General features: G+C 48.6%; 1 protein-coding gene across 5 annotated transcripts in view; it reads left to right on the forward strand.

Annotated features, from left to right (window-relative positions):
* Positions 1-21947, forward strand: part of CACNA1H (calcium voltage-gated channel subunit alpha1 H) — a 228278-nt gene that overhangs the window by 134367 nt on the left and 71964 nt on the right. For 4 of the 5 annotated variants that reach the window (XM_066977739.1, XM_066977742.1, XM_066977740.1 and 1 more), the window contains 3 exons: positions 4789-4881; positions 6758-7544; positions 11051-11463. In XM_066977739.1, the coding sequence (XP_066833840.1) occupies positions 4789-4881; positions 6758-7544; positions 11051-11463 (1293 nt within the window). The remainder of the gene's footprint in view (positions 1-4788; positions 4882-6757; positions 7545-11050; positions 11464-21947) is intronic. The other variant, XM_066977741.1, reaches the window with a different exon arrangement.

The following is a 21947-nucleotide window of genomic DNA, read 5'->3' on the forward strand; positions in this document are numbered from 1 at the left end:
ATTGTATCTTGTCTTGATGAAGTATATGAAAAAGAAAAAGAAAAATTGTGCAGCACAGCCAGGGAAATAAGATAAAAGGTTAAAATAATGATGATCATGGCAGTACTCTGTTGCTGTTCAGTTTAACGTAATTGATTTTGATGCAGATAATGCCCATCTTGTCCCCAAAGGACCCAGGTTAGGCCAAAAGAGACTGAATGCAAATTATATACGTCAATTAAAATGAACACTTCAAATGGTTTGGAAACACTTGGGTTTCTCTATGTATCACCTCCTGCTTCAGCCAGGCGCTGAGCTGAACAAGCACCTGCAATTCTGAAATCAACAGCTAAGGAATTTTTTTTTTGCCAGAGCTATGCATTTTAGGGGTTCTGGTCAAGGTGTAAGCCACTAATTTTGGTTCTCATACCTGAGGAGGTTGTCTCTACGCGCGAAGTTCGTTCAGTTATTCGCAGGAGTGGCACCTCAAGGTTGATTTGTCTGCAGCGATCCATCTGGCACCAACCGTTAGTGCTTTCTAATACACAGAAAAGAATTCAGTGTTTGACTTTATTAAGTAAAGTTGTTTGGGTGTTATGGTGTTTGGGTTTGTTTTTTCTTCCCTGGATGATTCTTTTTATTTTTTCCTTTTTCTTAACTGACACTAAAGCAAAAAATAACCTGCTCTGGAATGGATTATAGCCAAGAACTTGCAAAAATTTTGGCAGAGTGCAAGGACAAGGATTTTTATGGTGAAAACTTCTTGACATAATAAAAGAAATTGTTCTGCAGAGACCTTTCAAGTGACCCCAGAAAAAAACAATGTAAACCTTCTGTCTCCCTGGGAACAATGAGGAGGTCTGAGTTAATTGCCAGTGTCTTTAATCTACATCTCCCTTGTGATTTTCACTCTGGAGTTTTAGATTGATTCTGATTAGCTTGACTGGAAGACCTGATTCTGTCCCCAGTTACACTACCATAAATCAGATGAGCATCGTTGTTAGAGCTGATGAGATTATTGTGGCATGAGCAAACCAAGAGAAGCAGAATCACAAAACAGGAGACTTAAGAAACCTGACTGTCTGCTCTCATCCTGCTCACCTGAACGTGGTGATCAGGGGATGCTGGACAAGAGACTGCATGAATGGTGTCTGAGCCAAAGGTCGATGAAGTCAAAATCTGTATTTCCATTCACCTCAGTGAGCTTTCCATTAAATCCTTGCTCTGATGGGAGAGCGAATCAGGTGCAAGACTCAGGACACTGAATTTTGCCTCTAAGGTATTAATGGGAGAAAAACAATTTCCCCTATCCCTGCCCATGCTGTGTAAGATGTACAGGGCTGAATGAACAGGCAAGAATTGCACTGAACATCACACAGGATCTCCCATAGATAGGTGACGTCTCTGTTCTCTGACCAGAACCTCAGTCCTCTGAAGGCAAAAATCCTTTTGCCATGCTAAGGGGGCAATGTCTCCTCTCCCTCTGGGTCTGCAGCATGTGAATGCAGTTGGCAGCACCCTCCAGGGCATGCTAGCCAATCATCTTAATTGAATCTTTCAGCTACTTCCCTGCAGCTGATGATTTTAGTGGGCCACATATCTTGAGCATCTTTTTTATCAGGGCAGAATTAGAAAACGTATTTCTTGCCATCTTATCTCTGTTGATAAATAATTGTATGTTGCGTTGGTTGGAAGCTTTGAACTGGTACATTTGGAGGGGCTGTTTAATATGTCTGCCTGTGAACAATCATGGTTTGAACAGAATTTAATTACTGAGAATGGATTGCCGAGATTGGAAAGCACAAGAAAGGTGCTCCAGGTCCTTGGAAGACATCTGTGAAGAGCTTGGAGGGCCAAATGCTGGCGCTGCAGTCAAGTGGATTAATCAGATTGGAAACTGCAGAGTGGAAGAAGTCATTTCTGCTTAGCGAAGTAGGTGATATTGCATCCAGGATGCCTCAAGGGAGAAACAGTAGTCCATGTAGTACTGAAAAAATGTATCAGTGATCATGGGAGAATAGAAGGAGTTGTTAGCTTTCCCTTTGAGTTCCTCTGCTCTGAGAATAAATGTGTAGGATCAGATGCTGTACTGCAGCAGGGAACCTTGCACCAGTGCAGATGCCTCTGACTTGGTTCCAAAAATAGTTAAAGAATTTAGCTCATGGTGGATAGACCAGCTGTTGGCAAATTCAAATGGTCTGGTTCCCATTTACACCAAGGCCTTCCTGGGGATATGCAATGGGATCTTGGAGTAGATAAAAATGCACACGTAAAGTCATTTGGAGCACTTTAAAGGACAGCCTGAAAGAAGTCCTCAGCATGGCAAGAATCAGGCTATAAAAGTCATAGAGACTGTTTCAGTCCAGACAGGTGGCCATGCATGTGTGTTGTCCTGCATTTCTCCAGAGCTATTTGATTAAAAAAAGAAGACAGATGTCTGTGAGCACGCTCTCTTACGGGATTGCTAGTACTCTCTAATCCTTGGCAGCTCGGGAATCCTCCCCTAGGTAGTGCTGCATTTATACTGGGTGATGAGTCCAAGAATGAACCCACAAAGATGTCAAACAGGAGAACAAAAGCCCAGCGGTCTGTTTATTCCTCCTGCGTCCCTTTGCTTTACAAGTGAGTAGTAAATAATGAAAATTCTAATTACATCTTAAATATTCTGTGAGCTGGATGAGCATCTTCAGCCCTCCAGAGGAGAAATGTGGTGTGTTGATTAATTCTTGCTGAAAATGCTGTCTAGCATGCAAGAAAAATACCTCTCTAAATGTTTGGTTGGCCCTCGCTCTTGTCTCAGCAGCTGCTTCCCAGGTGGGGGGCTGGCAGTGCCTGCAGAAGCCCAACAGCAGACGTCAGGTAACTCCTTTTGTAGAGAGGGCTCTTGTGTTTAATCGGTTTCATACATTTATTTGGCGAGGAGGTGTAGCTGATACGCTCGGTGTCCCTGGGCTCATTTTTCGTCCCTGAGTGTAAACGGATGGAGCACCTGCCGTGGCAGCTGCGGTGGCCTGACTCTGAGACACCCGTCTAAACGGACGGGAAGGGGGATGGAAGGAGGGGACTTTGAACAGCCCGAAGGAGACAGTTTCTTAGGCAGTGATTTGGTTTAGCTTTGTGCCCCCCTGTATGATCCCTCTGTTTTCCTGGTGAACCTGCAAAGCACCGCACGGAGGGAGGATCGGCTGCTCATGCAAGCAAGGAAGGGGGCTGAGAAGAGCTGTGCTCTCTATAAATGTTTCAGCTTTGTTAAACGAAAGGCAGAAAAGGGCAGTTTGAGTTTGATTGCCTGTCCATTTCACACCACTGAACAGACTGATTGCTGCCAGTGTCTGCCCAGACAGCTTAACCCGTTCTCAGACTTGAGGGGGAATAACAGCACAGAACGTGTCTGTTGCTGAATGCTTTCCACCAGAGATCGATCTCTGGGGGTCACACTGACCAAAAGCATTCTCTTCGTTTTTGTTCAATCCACGCCACTGGAAGCACAGCATTGCTCTCTGACACCTGTACATCCCTAACCAGCAGCGAGGATGTGATATGAAAAGATACCTAATGCATGTAATGAGGACCAGGAGAGGTGGGTGCAGTTCGTGTAAATGCAGTCAGCACGTCATCAGACCTGATTGCTCAAAGTCTTTAGCGATGCAGACAGATGATAACAGCTGCAGAGAGAATTTTTACCTGCTCCGTGGCAAATCACATTTATTGGTTTTAGCGTGGGCCTGTATGTGCTGGCTTGCTGCAGAGGTGGTGCGAGCACTGGTGATGGCTCCCTCTCACCCTGCTGAGTGGTGGGTGTTAAGTGTGCTTCAACGTGGGAAATGGGTTTGAAAACTTGCTGGTAAGTTATTGCCACAATTGACTTTAGGGTGAGAGGAATTAGGAGTAAGGAGTGTCTCTCTTCCAGCACTCGTGAGCTCTGACAGTCTCAGGCAGGCTCAGTAACTCAGTTCCATCACTGCAGGCATGGTTAAACTTGGGAATGATGCCACAGAAATTGAAGGCAGCAGGCAATTCTGGGTTTTGTGCTAGGACCACTAAGGCTGGCATCAGGCATAGCAAACAGGATGCATCAGTGCAAGTACGTTCAGAAAGGAGCTTTGATTTTGTTGAAGTTGTGCTGGAGTTTCAGCTCTAGCACTAGTAGCAAGATGGCACTAGACGTTTGGTATGTTTTATCTAAATAAAAAGTGTAAATTACATAGCATCATTTGCTTTGCTCTGCACACAGCCTGTGTGGTGTTAATTAAATCCTCAGCTTCTTTTTTAGTAGAAGGAAGACCGAGAAAACAAGTATGAAATCAGATCTCCATTTAATTAAAGTAACTGTCTTCCATTCAGATGTTTTCCTGCTATGATGTTGGTGATGTAGTTGCAATGGTGAGCGAGTAAGTATCACAAAGAAATCAGTTTTTACAGAGACAAAATTGGATTAAAAACTTAGGAATTTTGCAGGTAGCATTACAAAACCAGGAGCCTAAGGTAAAAGCCCAGACCTCTGCGAAGGAAGGCCTCTGCTTTGTTTATAACCCTTCCTTAGAAGTTCTTTGCATTGGCTCAAAACCAGTGTTTCGAATGTTTTATTGTATTGTTTTATCGTTTTAATTGTGCCAGATTTCTGTGGAAGCCTCAGGCCAGTCCTTTGGTCACACAGTGCTGCTATCCTAAGCCAGCTAGGAAAAAAAGTGCAGCGGGTCCGGATGGATGCTGAGAGATGCTGTGCAGTGATGAGTACCAGAAGACTGATGCTGACTAACTTTTTGGTTGACTCTTGTTCTCACGCTTTCTTTCTCTGTCTCTCTGTAGGTTATAACCCTGGAAGGATGGGTTGACATCATGTATTATGTGATGGATGCACATTCTTTTTACAATTTTATATATTTTATATTACTTATAATAGTAAGTATGAACTGTGAAATGCTCCCGTTCCTTGTCCTTGTGGGGTAAAGATGTTTCCTGGGCTTTTCACAGAGCCAACTGGGATTCAGAACGAGACCTTCCTCCCACCATAAAGGGTAATCATGCAGGTTGTGATTAGTGCTGTAGGGACAGGTTATTGGCTACAACAGGCTCTGCACTTTTTAGTGTCACACGTGATGCATAGTCACAGCTTGTCAAGCCATATGGTCTTCCCTCCCTCTTAGTCCCCCAGTCTTGGTCTTGTCACCTTGGTGTGTCCTAACTATCGTGCCTTGCCAAGCAACTGCTGATCAGAACAAAAAGCGGAGATACAGCTTATTTCAATGAAGGGCACTCAACCAGTTGCTGAATTTCCCGTGAGCCTTTTAAATAATGGTAATAATAGCAGTACACCTTTCTGAGGTCTTAACAGTGCTGTTGTTCCTAGAAACAAAGTATTACTCACTGGAGGTTTCCCTCAGAAGCTGTCATCCCAGGTTAGCAGGGTTCTTGTTTTTTTAAAAAAGGGCACAACCTTCCCCAGGGGTCTACATCTGTGGAAAAGAAACGCTTAAGTCAGGAGGAGAGCAAAGTTCTGTGTAGATGTCAGGTAGGACATGGGACAGAGGCACTTCAAAGTGCTGTTGCGGTCAGGTATTCTTTATATATAGTTCTGTCCATCTCTGTGGTTTTGAAGGCCTTGGAAAGTCGAACCACCACAGCTCCCACCACTGTGTGGATCGGGGCAGTGTGAGAGTTTCCCAGTAATGGATAGCATTCTGAAATCAGTGATTTTTGAGCCTTTAGCAACTTGCCGTGCATGGTGGAGATTTACATTCCACTCCTTTGAGCTCTTGTCTGCATGCAGATCCCTGCAGAAAAGGCAGGTGACTAATCCCCAAGTCACTTGGAGCTGGGAATGGCACCCTTACTGCTTCTCAAGCCCTCTCCAGGCTGATATTACAGATTGGAGAATAACACTGCAAACCATCTCCCACCAGCTTCCCCCGAGGATTCTCCAGACAATGGCCCAGATTAAATCCATACGTCTCCTACTGAGCCCAGCGCAGAGGTTTGGCCATGTAGGCAGTGGCACTTTCTTGACGTCAGTCCCTTTCACGCCTAAGGGCAGAGATCCTCTGATGGGAATATCTGACATTTTCCTTTTGGCTGATTTATGAACTCCAGTGATGAAAAGCCAGTTTGTGGACTCAGCAGCTGAGGGAAGGATATAGTCTTAGGTCACTTCCATTCTTGTCCTTGGGACTTCATTTTGAAAACCTGATATCACCCAAGAGTATGTCAGCTCAACCAGGCAGTAAATCAGGCCTCTGCGGGAGCACTGAATCTCCTGGAGATGTACTTCCCTGTGCCGGAAAGGTACAAGAGTACAAAGGTACCAACGCAGGGATGCTGACTGTCCTCCTCAAAATGAGGGTGCCTGTGCCAGGGTGTGAAGTGCTGGAGGAGGAGGCAGTTTCAGTACAGCACAAGCAGGACTGCAGGCCATCTTTCCCTGTGGGTTGGCCGGGTGTTTCCTAGTAATCTGTTTTGCTGTGGTGACTGATCACGTTGTGTTTCATGCACCCTGCGTTAGTGGCAAATGTCATCACCGCTGAGGGGAGGAAAGTGGTGAAGGCTATTGTTAACAGCTTTCTTTGCCATTGCCAGAACAATTTAACATGGTTTAGGAGCAAATTTAGCAGCTCAGGCTCATGTCGACATAACATTTGGTGAGCAGACCCTGAGATTTGGCACGTTTGGAAATCTCGGGATTTCTAAGAACAATGCTTCAAGTCCGGACAGCATGTGGCGGTGAAGTGCATGTGTTGCTCTGTAGAGTCCCTGCTAACTCCTTTTGTTTTGTTTTCTCCAGGTTGGTTCCTTCTTCATGATTAACTTGTGCCTGGTTGTGATAGCAACACAGTTTTCTGAAACAAAGCAGCGGGAGAACCAGCTGATGCAGGAGCAGCGGGCCCGTTATCTCTCCAATGACAGCACAATCGCCAGCTTCTCGGAGCCAGGTAGCTGCTACGAGGAGCTGCTCAAGTACATCTGCCACATCTTCAGGAAGGTGAAACGGCGGACAATACGCCTGTACAATAACTGGCAGAGCAAGCGCAGGAAAAAAGTGAACCCAAACAGCACCACGAATGGGCAGAACCGCCGAGGCAAAAAGCGCATCACCTCCATCCACCACCTCATCCACCACCACCACCACCACCATCACCACCACTACCACATCAGCAACGGGAGCCCTCGGGGGCCGCGCTCCAACCCTGAGATTTGTGACTTGGAACTCAAGGTCATGAAGCCTGGAGGCAAACTGATGCTTCCTTCCTCATCACCCAACTTGCAGAGCCCTGCACCTCCTCCAGATTCAGAGTCTGTGCACAGCATTTACCACGCAGACTGTCACGTTGAAGGACCACAGGTGAACTGTAAGTCTTCCAATGCCCCTGCAAGCATTAAACTGACTGCTGGACTCTCCAACCATGGCAGCAACTACCCTACCATCCTGCCCTCTCCAACGAGCAAAGGCAGTTCAGTGCCAGTTCCCAAAGGAAAGAAGAACGGCAACTCACCTGTGGCGGTGGTTAACAGCCCTGTAAATTTGGGCACAGATTCTTATGGGAAGCTGCAGCAACTGGTAGGAGAGCATGGTAAGGACAAATGAGCAGGTATTTTTGCTTGGGAGAACTGGGCAAAGGGCAAATAGCTCAAGAGTTAAGGGGTTAATGATAGCCAAGGGGGGTGCTGGCGATGGCAGCTGTTTTGTGAATGCTGTTTGAGCTAAGTACAGAAGCCAGAAGTAGGACAAGTTGAGGGACTGAGAGCTTTGCTCCTTCTAGCCTTGTATTTGCAGTCATTGGCAAAAGCAAGATGCAGGATGAGTGACTTTAGGCCACTGCTGAAGGCCCCTTTCCCATTAGAGGCTTCCCCTCTCCTCTTTCACCATGTGCAGAAGAAACGTAGAACTGAGTGTTACTGCAGATTTGGAGCTCACTTCAGTCTGAGTGAATGAAAAACATGTGAGGGACTCTTGTATCTCTGTCCCATCCTTATCTGTACAGACTGCAGCCACATCAGCATTGCTAGTTAGTGCAGTTTTATCTCCGTTCTCATATAAATCATCCACTGCTGGTGTAGTGATTACATGCAATGCTTAGGTTTCTATTTTGCAAATTTTTTCCAGTCCTCATGGCTGGAGCTAACACCTAAAAAATAGTTTTAAGCCCTCAAACAGTAAAAAGTCAAAAAGATCAAGCTTCTTTTTTTTTTTTAATCTCTTTAAGCCAAACTCATCATCTGTTTTTATCAATGCCTGTGTTTTCCAAAACTGTTTATCTGTGTGTGCATGGACACAAATATTTATCCTAGTGATGCATGTGCTGAAAAAATACCAAGCCTAGCTTGAGGGAGGTCACAGTAAAGGTTGCTTGCCAAAGAGGTTGGGTGGCTTGTCTTTGTTAATATTTTTTTTAAAGTGACCATACAAAAGGGTAAAGTGGATTGTTTATAGAGAAATTGCCTTCGGCAGACATTTCTGTATTTTTGGAAGCTTAGCAGGAGGGCAGGAGGGGCAAGGTTAGTTGCAATGTTCTTCCGTTGTTAAGCAAGGGCTTTATATGAATCACTGGTACATCTTTAACTATGCAAGTTAATGAAGGTTATTATGAGCCTGTGTATTTACCTTGAGATAAAAGCCCAGGCTCCACAGAAGTCTGGAACTGGGAAACCGAGGACGAGCAGAAGAGCTGTTGCTTGGAAGGCAGTGCTCAAGTCAGAGGTTTGGTTCTCCGTGCTCACAGGGGGATCTGCTGTTGGGACTCATCCCAGCAAAGGAAGCCCCAGATCTTAATCACACCTGCAACACCCCAGGGCCACTCCAGTGACTTTAGAGATTTTTCACGTGGCCTCTGGTGGTTCTTCAGAAGCTTGAGGTTAGATGGAGTTGCTGTTAATAATGCAATTATAGTATCCTCTTTTCACAGAGGCATTTCAGCCCAGAGGATAACAAAATGTTTTAAACAAATCTCTTGAAATTGTTTTTGTCTCTCTCAGCAATGTGGTTTTATCTAGAGGAAGTGGGTGGGCACAGCAGCTCTTTGCTTTATGTGCAGCAGCTTTATGTGGCACCCCGAGGAGCACAGAGGCTAGGACAGGAAGCAAGTTGGCCCAGTCCATCTGGAGATCCTGTCTTATAATGTGTCCATGCCCAGCCCTTCCCTTCCACCCTGTGACAGACAGGGAAGGTGAGGTGGGCTCACAAGCTCCCCCCAGCCCTCCTGTGCCCCTTTGGGCAAACAAAGGGCCGTTTCGCTTAATTCTCTCTCCACTCTTACCCGTCAACAAGCAGAGTCTGTTCACTGCAAGATTTGTGCAAGGGGAGCACACGAGTGATGATTGAGAGCATTAAGCAGGCATTAGCAGCCAGGGTACTCTCAGGCCCAGCTGGAAGCAAGGTTGGTGTCCGCTGGGAAAGATGCAATTGTGGGAGAGAGTATTCTCTTCCCTTCTTTTGTTGTGGAATTGAACAGCACAAAGTACAGCCTGTTCCTCCACGTTCTCGTGCCCTGCAATGCTGTGAGGTTATTTTAGCAGGCAGCCAAGGAGACTCTGGTATTTTGAAGACATCTGCGGCGCCAGTGTTTTTCATATAATTTTTAACACTTTGATAGCATTCAGGACATCTGGCAAGCCCACTGCCTCTGCCATCTGCACTACTGCGTCCATGCTCCGGTGTTTCCTCATCAGACCGGTCCTAATCAGAAACACCATGCTGATGTGCAGCGCTGACCACTGCTGCTTGCAGGTTGAGTAAGGGGCAAATATTTTTCCTGGTGTCTTTGATGTACAGACCAGAAGGAGGACAGTTCCCTCCTGTGAGACTGTTTTGAAAGCCAGTGATATCTGAGTGACATTCAGGCAAGTAAAATATATTTCGTCTCCTGTCAGAACCCAGCTTTCAATCTAACAAGGTGCTTTATTTGTTTGCTGCTGCCTTCTCTTTAAAGTTGTCCTCGAGTGTCAGCCAGGAGTGGCTGAAATCAGCAGCGTTACTGCTGGGTGAGCTCCAAGCTCCTGGGCGCAGAGCCAGGAGCATCCGCTGCCATTGTGCCTGGTCTCCCCAAAATGTATCTGTATCTCCATCCAACCTCCAGGCAGGGGCAGGTCCCAGGGGAAAAGTGTCACCTACACCTTATTTTCCATCAAGGAAAATGTTCATTGATGGTTCAGTGGCGTTTTGTTGGAATGATCATGTGCAAGTGGTATTTATTGCATTCCTGTTTTTTTGTTTTTTTTTTTTTTTTTTTTTTCTGCCAGTAATATCTGGTTCCAAAATATGAAGAAATCAGGAATTTGGTTCCTGAATATGAGGAAACAAAATCTGGTTCCATTTCCACCTGACTCATCCTCATTACGCTTGGCCACGTTTTCTGTGTGCCCTGGCTCTGTGACGGCAGCCAGCGTTTCTCCTCACACCACAAACCATGTGGTAATGTGTTTGTTTGATTTTAAAACACCTTGCACACTCAATCATGTGCCTAAAGCAAAGAATACACCTGAACTTTATTAAAGGCTGAAGGAGGGATGAAGAAGACTAAAGGGACTATGTGAGTCTCCGAGCTGTGATCCGTGGTCTGTAGCCGCCTTTGGTCCATTTCTTCTCCTCTCTCCTCATTACTATCTAAATGGAAGCTCTACCTAAATCAAGTGTAACAGCTTGATAGTGCTCAGATCACCACTAATAATGTTAGCCCGGTCAGATATAACCAAAAATAATTGGAAGTGAGAGATGTGCCAGTCAGACCTCCCTGAGCAGCAGAGCACAAAATGGCCCCCACGTTGCGCGGAGAGAGGTCCCTCAGCCCCACGACCATGGAGGGGGCTAGAGGGTGGCTGGCAGGGCTTGGGCAGAGTGGAACGGAAGGGAAAAATGAGGCAAAGTGAGAATTGCTTGGTTAGGTAGAGTGCTAGAAGGCTGTATTAGGTGTAACTCAGGATGTGTCAGGAGCCCAGCGCCACCTGTGTGGGGACACAGAGGGCGGTCCGCCATGTCGAGGGGAGGCCGCAGGTGTGCGGTGCAGGGACACAGAGGGTTGTCCGCCATGTCGAGGGGAGGTCATGGGTGTGCAGGCCTCATGGTGCACGTCTCCCCTTGCAGGTCTGCGGCGGACGTCCAGCCGGCTGTCGGGGCTGAGCGCGGCCTGCCCGCTGCCCAGCCCGCCGGGGGGGACGCTGACCTGCGAGCTGCAGGACTGCCCCTTCTGCGCCAGCCTCCTGGAGGACCCCGAGTTCGCCTTCAGCGAGTCCGACAGCTGCGACTCCGACAGCAACGGCGTCTACGAGTTCACCCAGGACCTGCGGCACGGCGACCACAGGGACCAGCTCCAGCAGCAGCGCAGCAGGAGGAGGAGGAGGAAGAAGAAGCCCAAGGAGAGGAACAAGGTCACCCGCCTGTGGAAGGCGTTCGGCAGCAAGCTGAAGAGGATCGTGGAAAGCAAGTACTTCAACCGGGGGATTATGATCGCCATTCTCATCAACACGCTGAGCATGGGCATCGAGTACCACGAGCAGGTGAGTGCAGGGATGGCCTCGAGGGTTTGTGGTGTCAGGCGCTCGCCATTTGTTAGCTCCCCGTAGCGCCTGGGGTGCTCCGTGTTGGCATGGTGGCACGGGCTGGCACCAGCAATGCAGTGCCAGAGGAGGAGCGAGAGGTTTTCATACAGGTGGGAAGCACCAAATGGGATCGAGGGCCTGATCCTGATGGCATGTGTTGAGCAGAAGCATTGTTCTGTGTGTGAAAAGCCTGGAAGGCAGCTGTCAGCACCACTGAGGTGTGGAGAGTTTAAATGTGTGTGTTAGGACCTGGCAGCTTAGAGTCCGACGGTGTAAATTATTTGCTGTGAATTATTCATATAGGCGTGATTTGTTCTAGGGGAAATAGACCTTTTGGTCTGATGGTGGCGGTGCATGGTGGTATGTGGGTATGCAACTGACCTCCCCAGGAGCTGCACCTCCTTGTGCAGATAACCCACAAAGAAGTTTCTTCTTTGATCCTGGACCTTTAAATAAAAACTTCAACTGTCAGGCAATGCTAAAAGCAACGACAACAAAAAAGAGTTTCTCCCTGGAGACTCCAAAATGTTTAATTTGATCTCCTAGGGTGCAAGTAGGTCTTTCTTTTAAGTGCTTGAAGGGAGGAAAGAGAAATCATGCTGTTCCCAGTATTAGCCTGAACATGGTGATGGCAGAAAGCAGTGCTGGCAGCTGAGGACAGCCTGTCCTTGTGGGCTGATGGGAGCCAAGGGGCTGTAGGATGGGAGAGAGGGGTGAGTCATCTGGTATCTCCAGTTGGTCGCTCTGGGGAAAACTAAGCTTTTTTTCTCAGGAAAATTGGTTACTTTCAACCATTTCCTGAAGATGTGCTCTGGAGTTGCTCATGCTGCCTCTGTGTTGGGTTCGGAAAATGCTTCCTAGAAAGGCCAGGAGTTCCTCATACTGATTTTGTGGCCAAAGGTTCATGAAGTGCTCCCCCAAATCTCCCCTGCAGAATAAAGAAAAAGACAGTATTTATAAAGCTATTCCTTCTCTGTGCCACAGTCTGTCTACTTAGGAGGAAGGAGGAAGGGCAGACAGGACAAGATGCTCTGCATTTTCTTCTCCATCGTTTCCCAGGATTCAGTCCTTCTCAGGACTATGGCAAACAATCCTCCAAAGTGTTACTCCTCTGTTTTCTTACACTTAGGTGTTTTGTATTGCCATATGCCATCTTCTATGCTGTCTGAGGCATATTTTCTTTCAGAAAAGCAAGTACTCAGCTAAAACACGTGAACCTCGGCTGTACAACAAGAAATTAGTTCACATTTACGGCAGAAAGGGTCCAAATCCAACAAAGAAAGAGCTGTCGCTGTCAGCTTTCTGTCTGGTTAGCTGTTCCACAACAAGTTTTAAAATTAGGAAATACACCTTGTCAGTCACCTTTGAATAGACCATTCATTCCTCACAGCGGCTGTGTTTCTGCATGGATACTCTTTTGTCAGGCGGATACAGCTTTGTCAGTCCTTGGATATTGCTGAGATGGGTGCTGGGGGAAAACTTTAGGCAGGCTGCAGCGAGAAAGCCCAGGGATCGCGTGGAGTCTGTCCACAATCACTCGTACAAAGGTAAATTGTGATAATTGCATCCTTGCAGCTGACAAAGGAAAACTCTAGCTAGCAGGTTTATATTGACTTTTACCTTGTAAAAGATTTGTTTTAAACCATCTCAAAGCCAATGGCAATACAGATCCTGAGGCTTTTGGCTAGGGAACGTCAGACTCCCGCCAGCTTTGCTCACAGGCATGGCCCAGCTTGGGCCCAATAAAAAGGGAGGAATTTTAAAGTGAAACTTATAAAAGTTCCTCCACGTGCCTGACTGCAAAGCGTCTCTGGTATAACGAGCCGTGGAGCTGTCAGAGCCCAGCTTCGGAACACCTCATGCAAGCACTCTGCTATCAACAGAATGACCTCCAGGGCATCGCCCAAGCCTGGGACACCGTCCGAAAGCAATAGAAAAAGGCTCTGGGCTCCCAAACTGTTTGGCATGAAAGTCTGGGGCTTCTGCAAGCAAAGCGTGGCGATTTCAGAACCCACAGCCCTCCTGGTGTGAGAATTGGCTGCAAGGCTCGTGGTGGGGGGCTGGTCTTGTGCGGAGATAAGGAGCAGATGCCTGGGCGAAGCTGTCACGAACCCACAGCGTGGTGTTGGGACAGTGGGAGGTGAGACGGGCTCGTTTTGGTTATGCCGTGCTCCATGCCAGGAAAAACAGTTTGATCACAGCTTTCTGGTTACCGTGTGACAGACGCTGCTCAGTCACAGCACACCTCTGCTCAGACCAGGCATTACAAGGCAAGAAGGTGTGAGCCTTCCCCAGGCTGTTAACCAGGCACAGGCATTACTGTTGTCTCCTTTTGCCATTCCCCAAGGTTTTAGGAGACTGCATACAAGGATAGCTACTCTCTGTTGTTCTCCTGGCTCTCATCCTCTTTCCTCTCTCCCCGAGGGTGCTTGGTGTTACCCAGAGAGCAGGGTTCAGGGCTCCCTTTGGGGATGCCTGCAGACAGCAGCAGTATGGGCTCTGAAGCCCTGCAAAAAATCACCTACCATGGAGACATTTGCTCTGGATGGAACAGTTTAAGCAAGTTCCCTGGTCGTGATTCTTGCCGCTTGTTCTGCTGAACAGCCGTCAACTGGTTTTATTAAATTGGGCTGCAATCATTGCAACAGCCCACAGGGAAGCCCTCCCCAGACCTCACCATCTGTAAGGAAATGCCCAATTCCCATTAAAAAAGTCATTAACGGCTGCTCGCTTTTCTTTTCCGGCTTCTCAGGCTTCATACAGACATCGGTGGCTTTGCAAGTAGATGGGCACACCGTATACAATTTTATTTCGGAGTGCCGTTGGAAGCCAAGGCATCAATCCTGTGCGCGTGGGAGGGGTGGAGGGTGCTGAGCAACATATGGCATGGAGGAGAGCGGCACTAGTCCTGGTGCGTTATCTCGCCTTTCATCCCGGGACGTGGCAGCGCTCTGCGGAGAAGTCGCACGGAGCCCTCTTGAGGCAAGCAAGCATTATTGTCCCTAACTTCTGGATGAGGAATCGAGGTTGCAAGGTGCCAGGCTGGAGGTAAAACCCGATGGCTCTCAGCGTTTATCTGCTGGCCCTCATCAGAGCTGCAGGGCGAGGTGGTGCCTGTGCTGGGCAGTGCTTTGGCAGCATCCTTCGGCTGTTCACTGCACTGCAGCAGCCCACGGTGCTGCCTCCAGATGTCTGAGAGTGACCTGTCCACATCCAAATCCCCTCAAGGCTTGAATATGCATTTTTAGGGGAATTTGAAGCTCACAGCAGTCTGCTCACACAATTACTCTGGCCGCTCTTGGCTAACCCAGCTGGCACCACCCCATTTAATGCATGCAGCCCGTTTATAGTACTCTTTTAGGCAGGGATCCTGGCCTGTGGCTAAAGGCACAACTGAGGTAGCAGCAGCTGACTCACGGGGAGGAAGAGGAGATGCCAGAGCACCTTTGCACAGAGCTGTCCTTTAGCAGGCCTGCTCTTCTTGGAGGCAGACTGGGGATTTCACGGCAGCACAGACAGTTTGTGGCTGGAGATCCGTGCAGCAGGAGGCAGCTGATGATGGCAAGCGAGTTTCTTCGGGGCTTCAGTCATCAGCAGCGATCGGATCCTCCCGCACAGCGCATCCGCCGGCTTACCAGCCAGCACTGCCTCCAACTGCCAGGTAATGTCTGGTAATTAGGAGGTCACAGGATGCTGTTAGTTAGCATCAGCACAACTTGTATTTCAAAGGTTAATTGGCTGCTTTGGAGTTCCTTTTTTTATTTCCCCTCCTCTTATGCTTTATGTATTTGTCTATCCGAGGCACAAATAGGCACTCCCACAGATGAGGAAAGCCAAGCACAAAGAATAAGGCAATCCTCGCATTAATCTTCCAGGCGATTTCGAGAAATGGATGATTTTACTGTGCGTTCATTGCAGCTGACAGTTCTGGAGTATCTGCAGCAACCACGCAGGAGCAGTGCTCTCCAAAAGCCCGACCTCTGCCATGCCTTTGGAGTGGTGCCTGTCACAGGCAAGTCCTGTTCCCGGAGCTGTGTGTCCAAGTGCCACTCTGCCACTGAAAGCTGGTACCTTTTTGTCCCAGAGTCCCTGTGCTTCAACGCCTGGTCTGAAGGAATAATTGCTCCTTCTTCAGCCTCTGCTGCCGGGCTGGTTCAGCCCTGGTAAAGAGTGGTGGACTTGAATCCTTCTGTCAAGGCCATGAAGGAGTAAGACGAGCTTATTCCTGCCAGGAGAGCTCAATTCCCAGCTCCTCGATTGTCCCACAAGGGACAGAGTCCTGTTCGTTTGTCCAAGAGAGATGCTGGTGATATCCCTGCAGAAGGGTGAGCTTTGAATTCATCCCCGAGGACCTCTGATGTTTTCAAATTGTGAGGAGAGACCCCCACTTGGCTTCCCTGAGGAATTTGCAGAAGTAGCTGCTGGTACTTGTAATGATTCCACATAAAAGGCTCAATTTACATCAAATGGCACTAGAAATGCTATTTTATATTCACTTCTCAGAAGAGAAGTACAAATTAGTATTTGTTCCAAGCTATTGCTGTTCAAAGAGCTTTTAATTGGTTTTCAGATCTCTCACCCATGGCACGTTTCGTTCAGAGCAGCTGTCTTTGGAGTAGGTTGGAGCTGACCTTAGTGGCACCCAGTGGTCCATGGCCCATCAGCGTACAAGAAGTATTGGTTTTGAGTAGCACATTTTATTATTCTGGAGTAAAAGTAATTCTGTGTGATTTAAGGTAGCAACCAGCTTCTCTAGTGACTCTCTATTTCAGCATTTGTCGATTTTGTCTTGAAAAATTGTTTTGGCCTGGAAAGCTCAGCACTTACTCAGAAAGCAGAGGTGAATCTCTCAGAAGTGTTTGAAGCAAATTGCTTAAATTCCTTTTGAGTTGTGTGTCAATAAAATATTATCATGATCCGTGATTCTGACTTTCAACTAGTAAAGCTTGGTCACTACTCAAACTTCGATCCAATTTTAAGAGCTCGTGCGCTGGCTGGGCTTGAAGTAAGCAGGTTCCTCCAGCTCAGCGCAGGGTGTCCCTGTTCCCCCTCCGAGGTCCTGGCAGTAAGCTTGGGGAAGGAAGGCAGCTTTCCTCTAGTGTTGGTTTGGTAGGGAAGCTGCATCGAGTGGGAACATGTGTTGGGTCTCCTGAGCAGAGCAATGGAAATTTGGCTTATCCAGCAAACACCTTGTGATAACCTGAATTCTGTCCCCACCTCCTGGGAGGGAAGCAAAGGGCTTTGTCTGGAGACCACACGGAAGAGAGATGTTTCCCATCTTCTTTTGTGCCCCAAGATCACACGACCTTTTGAGTGCTCTCCAGACCACCTTTCTCAGTGCTCTCTGAGCCCCTTTTCTGCTGACCACCACTCTGCCGGGACATTCCCAAAACTGCCACCAGCTTTCTTGTCCCCTCTGCACGCTTCAGGCTGCAAGGCTTCTGATCGGAGCCAGCAGCGGCTCTTGGGTGAGCACCTACACCTGGCAAAGGGACGTTTCGTTCCCATGTTGGAGGGAATTGAGGACTAGAGGCAAGAAGTGAGGTGCTACTTCATAACGTGACGGATGGCAAATGTTAGCAGCCCAAAGCCAGGTGGCTTGGCTCAGGGCTACATCACCGTCTGCCTTCATGGCAAAGGGTGTAAATCACATCCCTCCATGGGGAGCCTACCGTGAGTAGTGTTCCCGGAGACTTTTACTTACCCCTTTCTGTAATTTAACCGACTCCTCTGCTGCTCTGTTTTCCTCTGTTGGATTGTATGTTCTTGGTATATTTTTTCTTACTATATAAGGGAAAGCATACTAGGGATCCTTCCATTCCTCTGACTCCTACCAGACAGGAACAGCACCTCTCCGATGCAGAAACCGAGTGCAATAACTCACTGGAGTGCTGACATGCTGAGCAGCCAGGGGAGAGCCGGCAGAACAACAGAGCCAGTCATGCCGAGGGGAGCTTGCAGGCTGATCTGGTTCCTATGGATGTGCTCATTGGCCTAGGGAATAATATTAGGATATTCCCCACAGAGCCGTAGGCACGTTTTACTACCACCAATGGCTCAGTTCCTTCCCCTCACTTACGCCATTAGCTGCTCCGTGTGGGGAGGGATTGGCCGTATAAATCCCATCCGCTCTCCGCCGGGGATGACAAACTTCATAAGCAGGTGACAGTAACGTGCTTCCCAGCATAAGCTGTCACGAGGAGGCAGGGCCCACGGGGGCTGTGTTTCTTCCACCTGGGTCACGCAGCGAGTCAGCTGGGGCGGTCGCGGTGCCCTCCGAGGCTTCCCAGGCCGAGTCCACGAAACCCTCGTGCTTCGTAAGCACGCCTGATGGCAGCGGGTGGTTATATATAGAATGAGGACAGATTGTTTGCATTTCAGCTGGCAGGTAAAATAAACCAAGTGTAATGGAGCCCCAAGAATGAAAGCAGAGCGCACTTGCCAGCTGCATTTCATCACAAAAAATGTGCGTAAATCACAGCCCTGGGCGGCCAGCTTCAAATGGTAGGCTGACAATGGCTCTAATGTGCTCCGAGGCAGGGAGGTTTGACACAGCTGGACGGTGGGGTGTTCGTTTTCTGCAAAGGGAAACTGCAGCGAGAGACGGCCTGGAGCGAAGAAGGTGGCTTTCACAAAGAGCGAGCGTGGCGCCGCATCCGGCCTGTGCCCTCCCGCTGGCTGTCAGCGAATGCTTTTCATCTGGGAGTGGGTTTCGTGGGAGGGAGGCTGGCTTTCATCGCCTAAGCGAGCCCTGGGGAGAGCGCTCCGTGCTCCAAAGCAGGCGTACCTGGTAGTCCTCTGCCTGAGCGACAACAAGATGCAGGTTTGAGGATGAGCTCAAGCATCTGGTTTGCGGCAGCTGTGATCAGTGCCTCTGGAGAGATCGTGGTGCCTGCAGGCAGCACGCAGACCCCAGCACGGGCTCCCCCGAGCAGCCCCCTGGCCTTGGTGCAGCATGCAGCAGCTTGCCATCCTTCCAGCTGCCTCCACGAAAGGCAGCCGGGCTGCAGGGACAGCCGCAGGGAGGAAAGTGCAAGAGAGCAGGAGAGCCAAACCAGTTGATGGGGGCAGGAAACCTGCTTCGGCTGTGCCACCGCTTACCAGGCTCGGAGAGGAGCGGGAAGCGAGGAGCAGCTTGGGTTGACCCAGGAGCTCTGGGGAAGATGCGGCTGTTTGCAGGAATGCCACCTCCCGCGTCAGCCGAGGCTGCCTCTGCTTCCTTACACTCCCCCATTCTGCCTGCATCCATCTTTTGTTTTCTTGGATTTTTTCGTTCCACAAGACGAGGATTGCGTTTTGTTCTGTGTACATCGCCCCAGCCACGTGGGGCTCCCGGGCAGGGCTTGCTGGATGTTATTACAAGTCATAATAACAGCAGGAAGGGGAGCAGAGCGCTGTGCCTCTCCCAGCACCAGGATTTATGCCTGAAAATTGCAAGTAGACCCTGCAAAACCGAGTTTAGAGCCCAGATTCAAAGCAGATGCAACAGGAGTGTAGCACAAGGAGATATGCAGAGACGAGGGTGGGCAGTGCATGTCGATTGGTGGTACCCAACTGTCAGGAGGCAAAAGAAGTGGTCCTGTTTAATTTAATATCTTTGTGCCTTGCCGACCACTCCTTGTGGATGATTGCTTTCTGCGTAGACCTGAAAAATAGAGAAAGACTCAAAAATAGGTTTAGCTGAGCAAATATTAGGAAGGTGTAGAGAAGACAGTCATGCACACCTAAGAGAAAATGGGGTTAGTATTTGACATATGAAATTTGGCATATGAAATGCTGACAACGTAGTCTGTGAGTTCTGGGTGACGATTCAGTAGTATTGCTGAGAGGCCCTGTACACTGCCCGGGTCCTCGGGGCTGAGGATTCCCAGGCAGAGGGTTAAAGATGCCTGGGCAGAGGATTAGAGATGCCCGGGTTAGAAATCTAGCTCCTTTCACCGGAGGAGAATCGCTGCAAGGAAATAAACAGGTATGTTTAGTGCTGCTGTCAACTTGAGTCATGAATTTTCCTCGGGTTTTAACCAGGGTTCTCCAGCTGGGACAGTGAGATTATCCAGAATTATGAATGAAGCTTTAAATGTCTCCTTGAAACCTCCTTCTGATTTTTTTGTTACAAGATCAGGATGCTTTTTTTTATAAATGGATTGGAGAGGTGGGGGGGGAGAAAGCTGCATCTGAAAGGAGTGAGACTCTTACTCCAAAACAAGGGAGATTTGGCATGCCTGCATGCATTCTTTCAGAGCTCTATTTTTGTTTGCTCTGTCTGGTTTACAGCCTTTAAAGACAGCCTGACTCCCAATTTGGGAAAAAACGCTGTGCACAGGCCGTGTAGCACCGGTGGAGGGGCTTGCTACGGCCACAGATCTGCCACCGAGGAGGACAGAGGCAGGAAGACCCTGTGGCTCCTTTCCCCACCCCGCTGAAGGCATTTCGTTTCTCAGGAGCTGTCTCTGCTGCCTGATGCTCGTACAAACGAACACATCCTCTCCCCCTGGCCTGTTCCTGTCCCTGTCCCATGCACAGATGTATCCAAAACTTCTTACCATAGTGCTCTGGGAGCAAGCAGCAGAAAGAAAAGGCTTTTATTTATTTTATGTACTCCAAGGGGAATTGGGGTTGCTGCAGACAGACGGATCATGTAGTTCTCTGGCTCCAGGCATGACTATACATGGGCTTGTCTGCGCTTTAAAATTAGTTTGGATTGAGGTGGTTTGGGAAGAAAAAGCGTGCTGGCTGCTCCTAGCAGCTCTACCTATGGAGCTTTTGGGTCGTGCTCACGTTTCGCATTTCACCATCCGGCTCAAACGTAACTCACAGCGACGCTGGATGTTCCCCGCAGTAGATGGTGTGACTCCCCCCGTTGGGAGGGCTTTTTTGCTGAGTGACAAATGCTCTTCTGGAGGAGGAGTGTGCCCACCTGCGGTTCCCCTTGTGCCCCTTGCTCTCGGAGCTATCCAGAGGCTAGGCAGAAGCATTGCAGCTCCAACCTGCCCCAAATCCAATCCATAAGAAATAAATCGAACCGCAGTATGCTGCTCGGTGTCGGAGAGAATCAGGCTTTTTATTTCTTCTCTTGGTGAAGGTTTCAGAGCCATCAGCCCTGTTACCATTGCTCGTCTCTGGTCACTGCTGCCGGGGAGCGCACGCAGCTTGAAGTCATTTGTGTAAACTCCTTTCAGCCAGAGTCTGAAAGCAGCGTGGGTTGCCGGGCAATTATCTTCTCGCGAATGGCCTGTGCTATGGGGGCTGTATTTCTCACTTGTGCTAAGGTCTCTTGAAGCTGCCAGAATAAGAGATCAGCATCTTAAATGTCTTTTAACAGAACTACTAGTGTGGTATGGCGGAATGCTGGCAGGTACCAGCTGATGCTGGTGCCAGGGTAGAAGAGACTGGGCTGCAGAGCGTGGAAGTGCGGGGGGATTAAATGCCAGAAATCCCAGTTTATGCCGAGGACTAATGGGAGCTGCAAATGCAGCCGAAATGCCCTGAAAGCCCCTAGAGCCAGAGGTAGGAGCAGGGACAGCTCACCGGCACGACACTTCGCAAAGATATCCAAAAGAGCTTTCCCCTTCCTCCTCTTGTTCTCCTCTCTTCTTTCCCTAGCTCCGTCCCCTCTTCAGGGTGTCACTGGGATCTCCGAAGCTTCAGGCTGGGCTTACGTTATTTCACGTTACCCCTCCTTCCTGCTGCCAGAGTACCAGCACACACAGGTACCCCCCGAAGTAGCAGGAATCACTCCCATGCTCTAGTGTAGGAAGCTGGATGGCCAAGTTATGCCTCTGCTCCATCCCTTCTCATTCACACACTCTCCCTGTTCCTGAGGCTGTTTAACCTGTGAGTGAGTGATGGACGGGCACGCCGAGACCAACAGATACTGACCCTGCTGCAGATGCTTCCCACCTGAGCCTGCAGAAGTCCTTTTGTGTTTCAGAAATGATTTAATGCTATAGATTTCCTCCTGTTCCTTTTTCTCCCTTGCTAGTCAGTGTGTAATAGCAGAGGAGTTCATACATATTTGATTTTTTAACTATAGCATGAAATCTGAATGCCATATTTATTGTTGCAGCTGTCACTCCTCTGAAAACATGCAGTAAAATGAAGGTTAACAAGCTTGGGCTCTTGGGAAAGCATGTAAAACAGCAGTGCAGAGGGCTTCATGTCATCACACCAGAGCAAAGAACAGACATTTTCTGAGTTTCTCCAGTCCCGGGTTATTTATCATCATCTGAAGCAAATACTTTTCTAATTGTATGTCCTTGTTTGAAATTCTCGAAACCCCAAATCAAATTCTTTTCCCTTGTACAATGTACACAGACAGCACAGGATACAGAGCCTGAGGGGATGGTTTAATAGTTTAAGAATCAGGTTGGCACTAGCCAGACTCCGTGCAGCCATATGTTCAAATCCCAGGGGTGACCGCTCACCGGGAGGTAGGCAGCGCT

Source organism: Anser cygnoides, chromosome 15 (genome assembly GCF_040182565.1).
Source record: "Anser cygnoides isolate HZ-2024a breed goose chromosome 15, Taihu_goose_T2T_genome, whole genome shotgun sequence".
In the NCBI taxonomy this organism is placed as follows: Eukaryota; Metazoa; Chordata; class Aves; order Anseriformes; family Anatidae; genus Anser; species Anser cygnoides.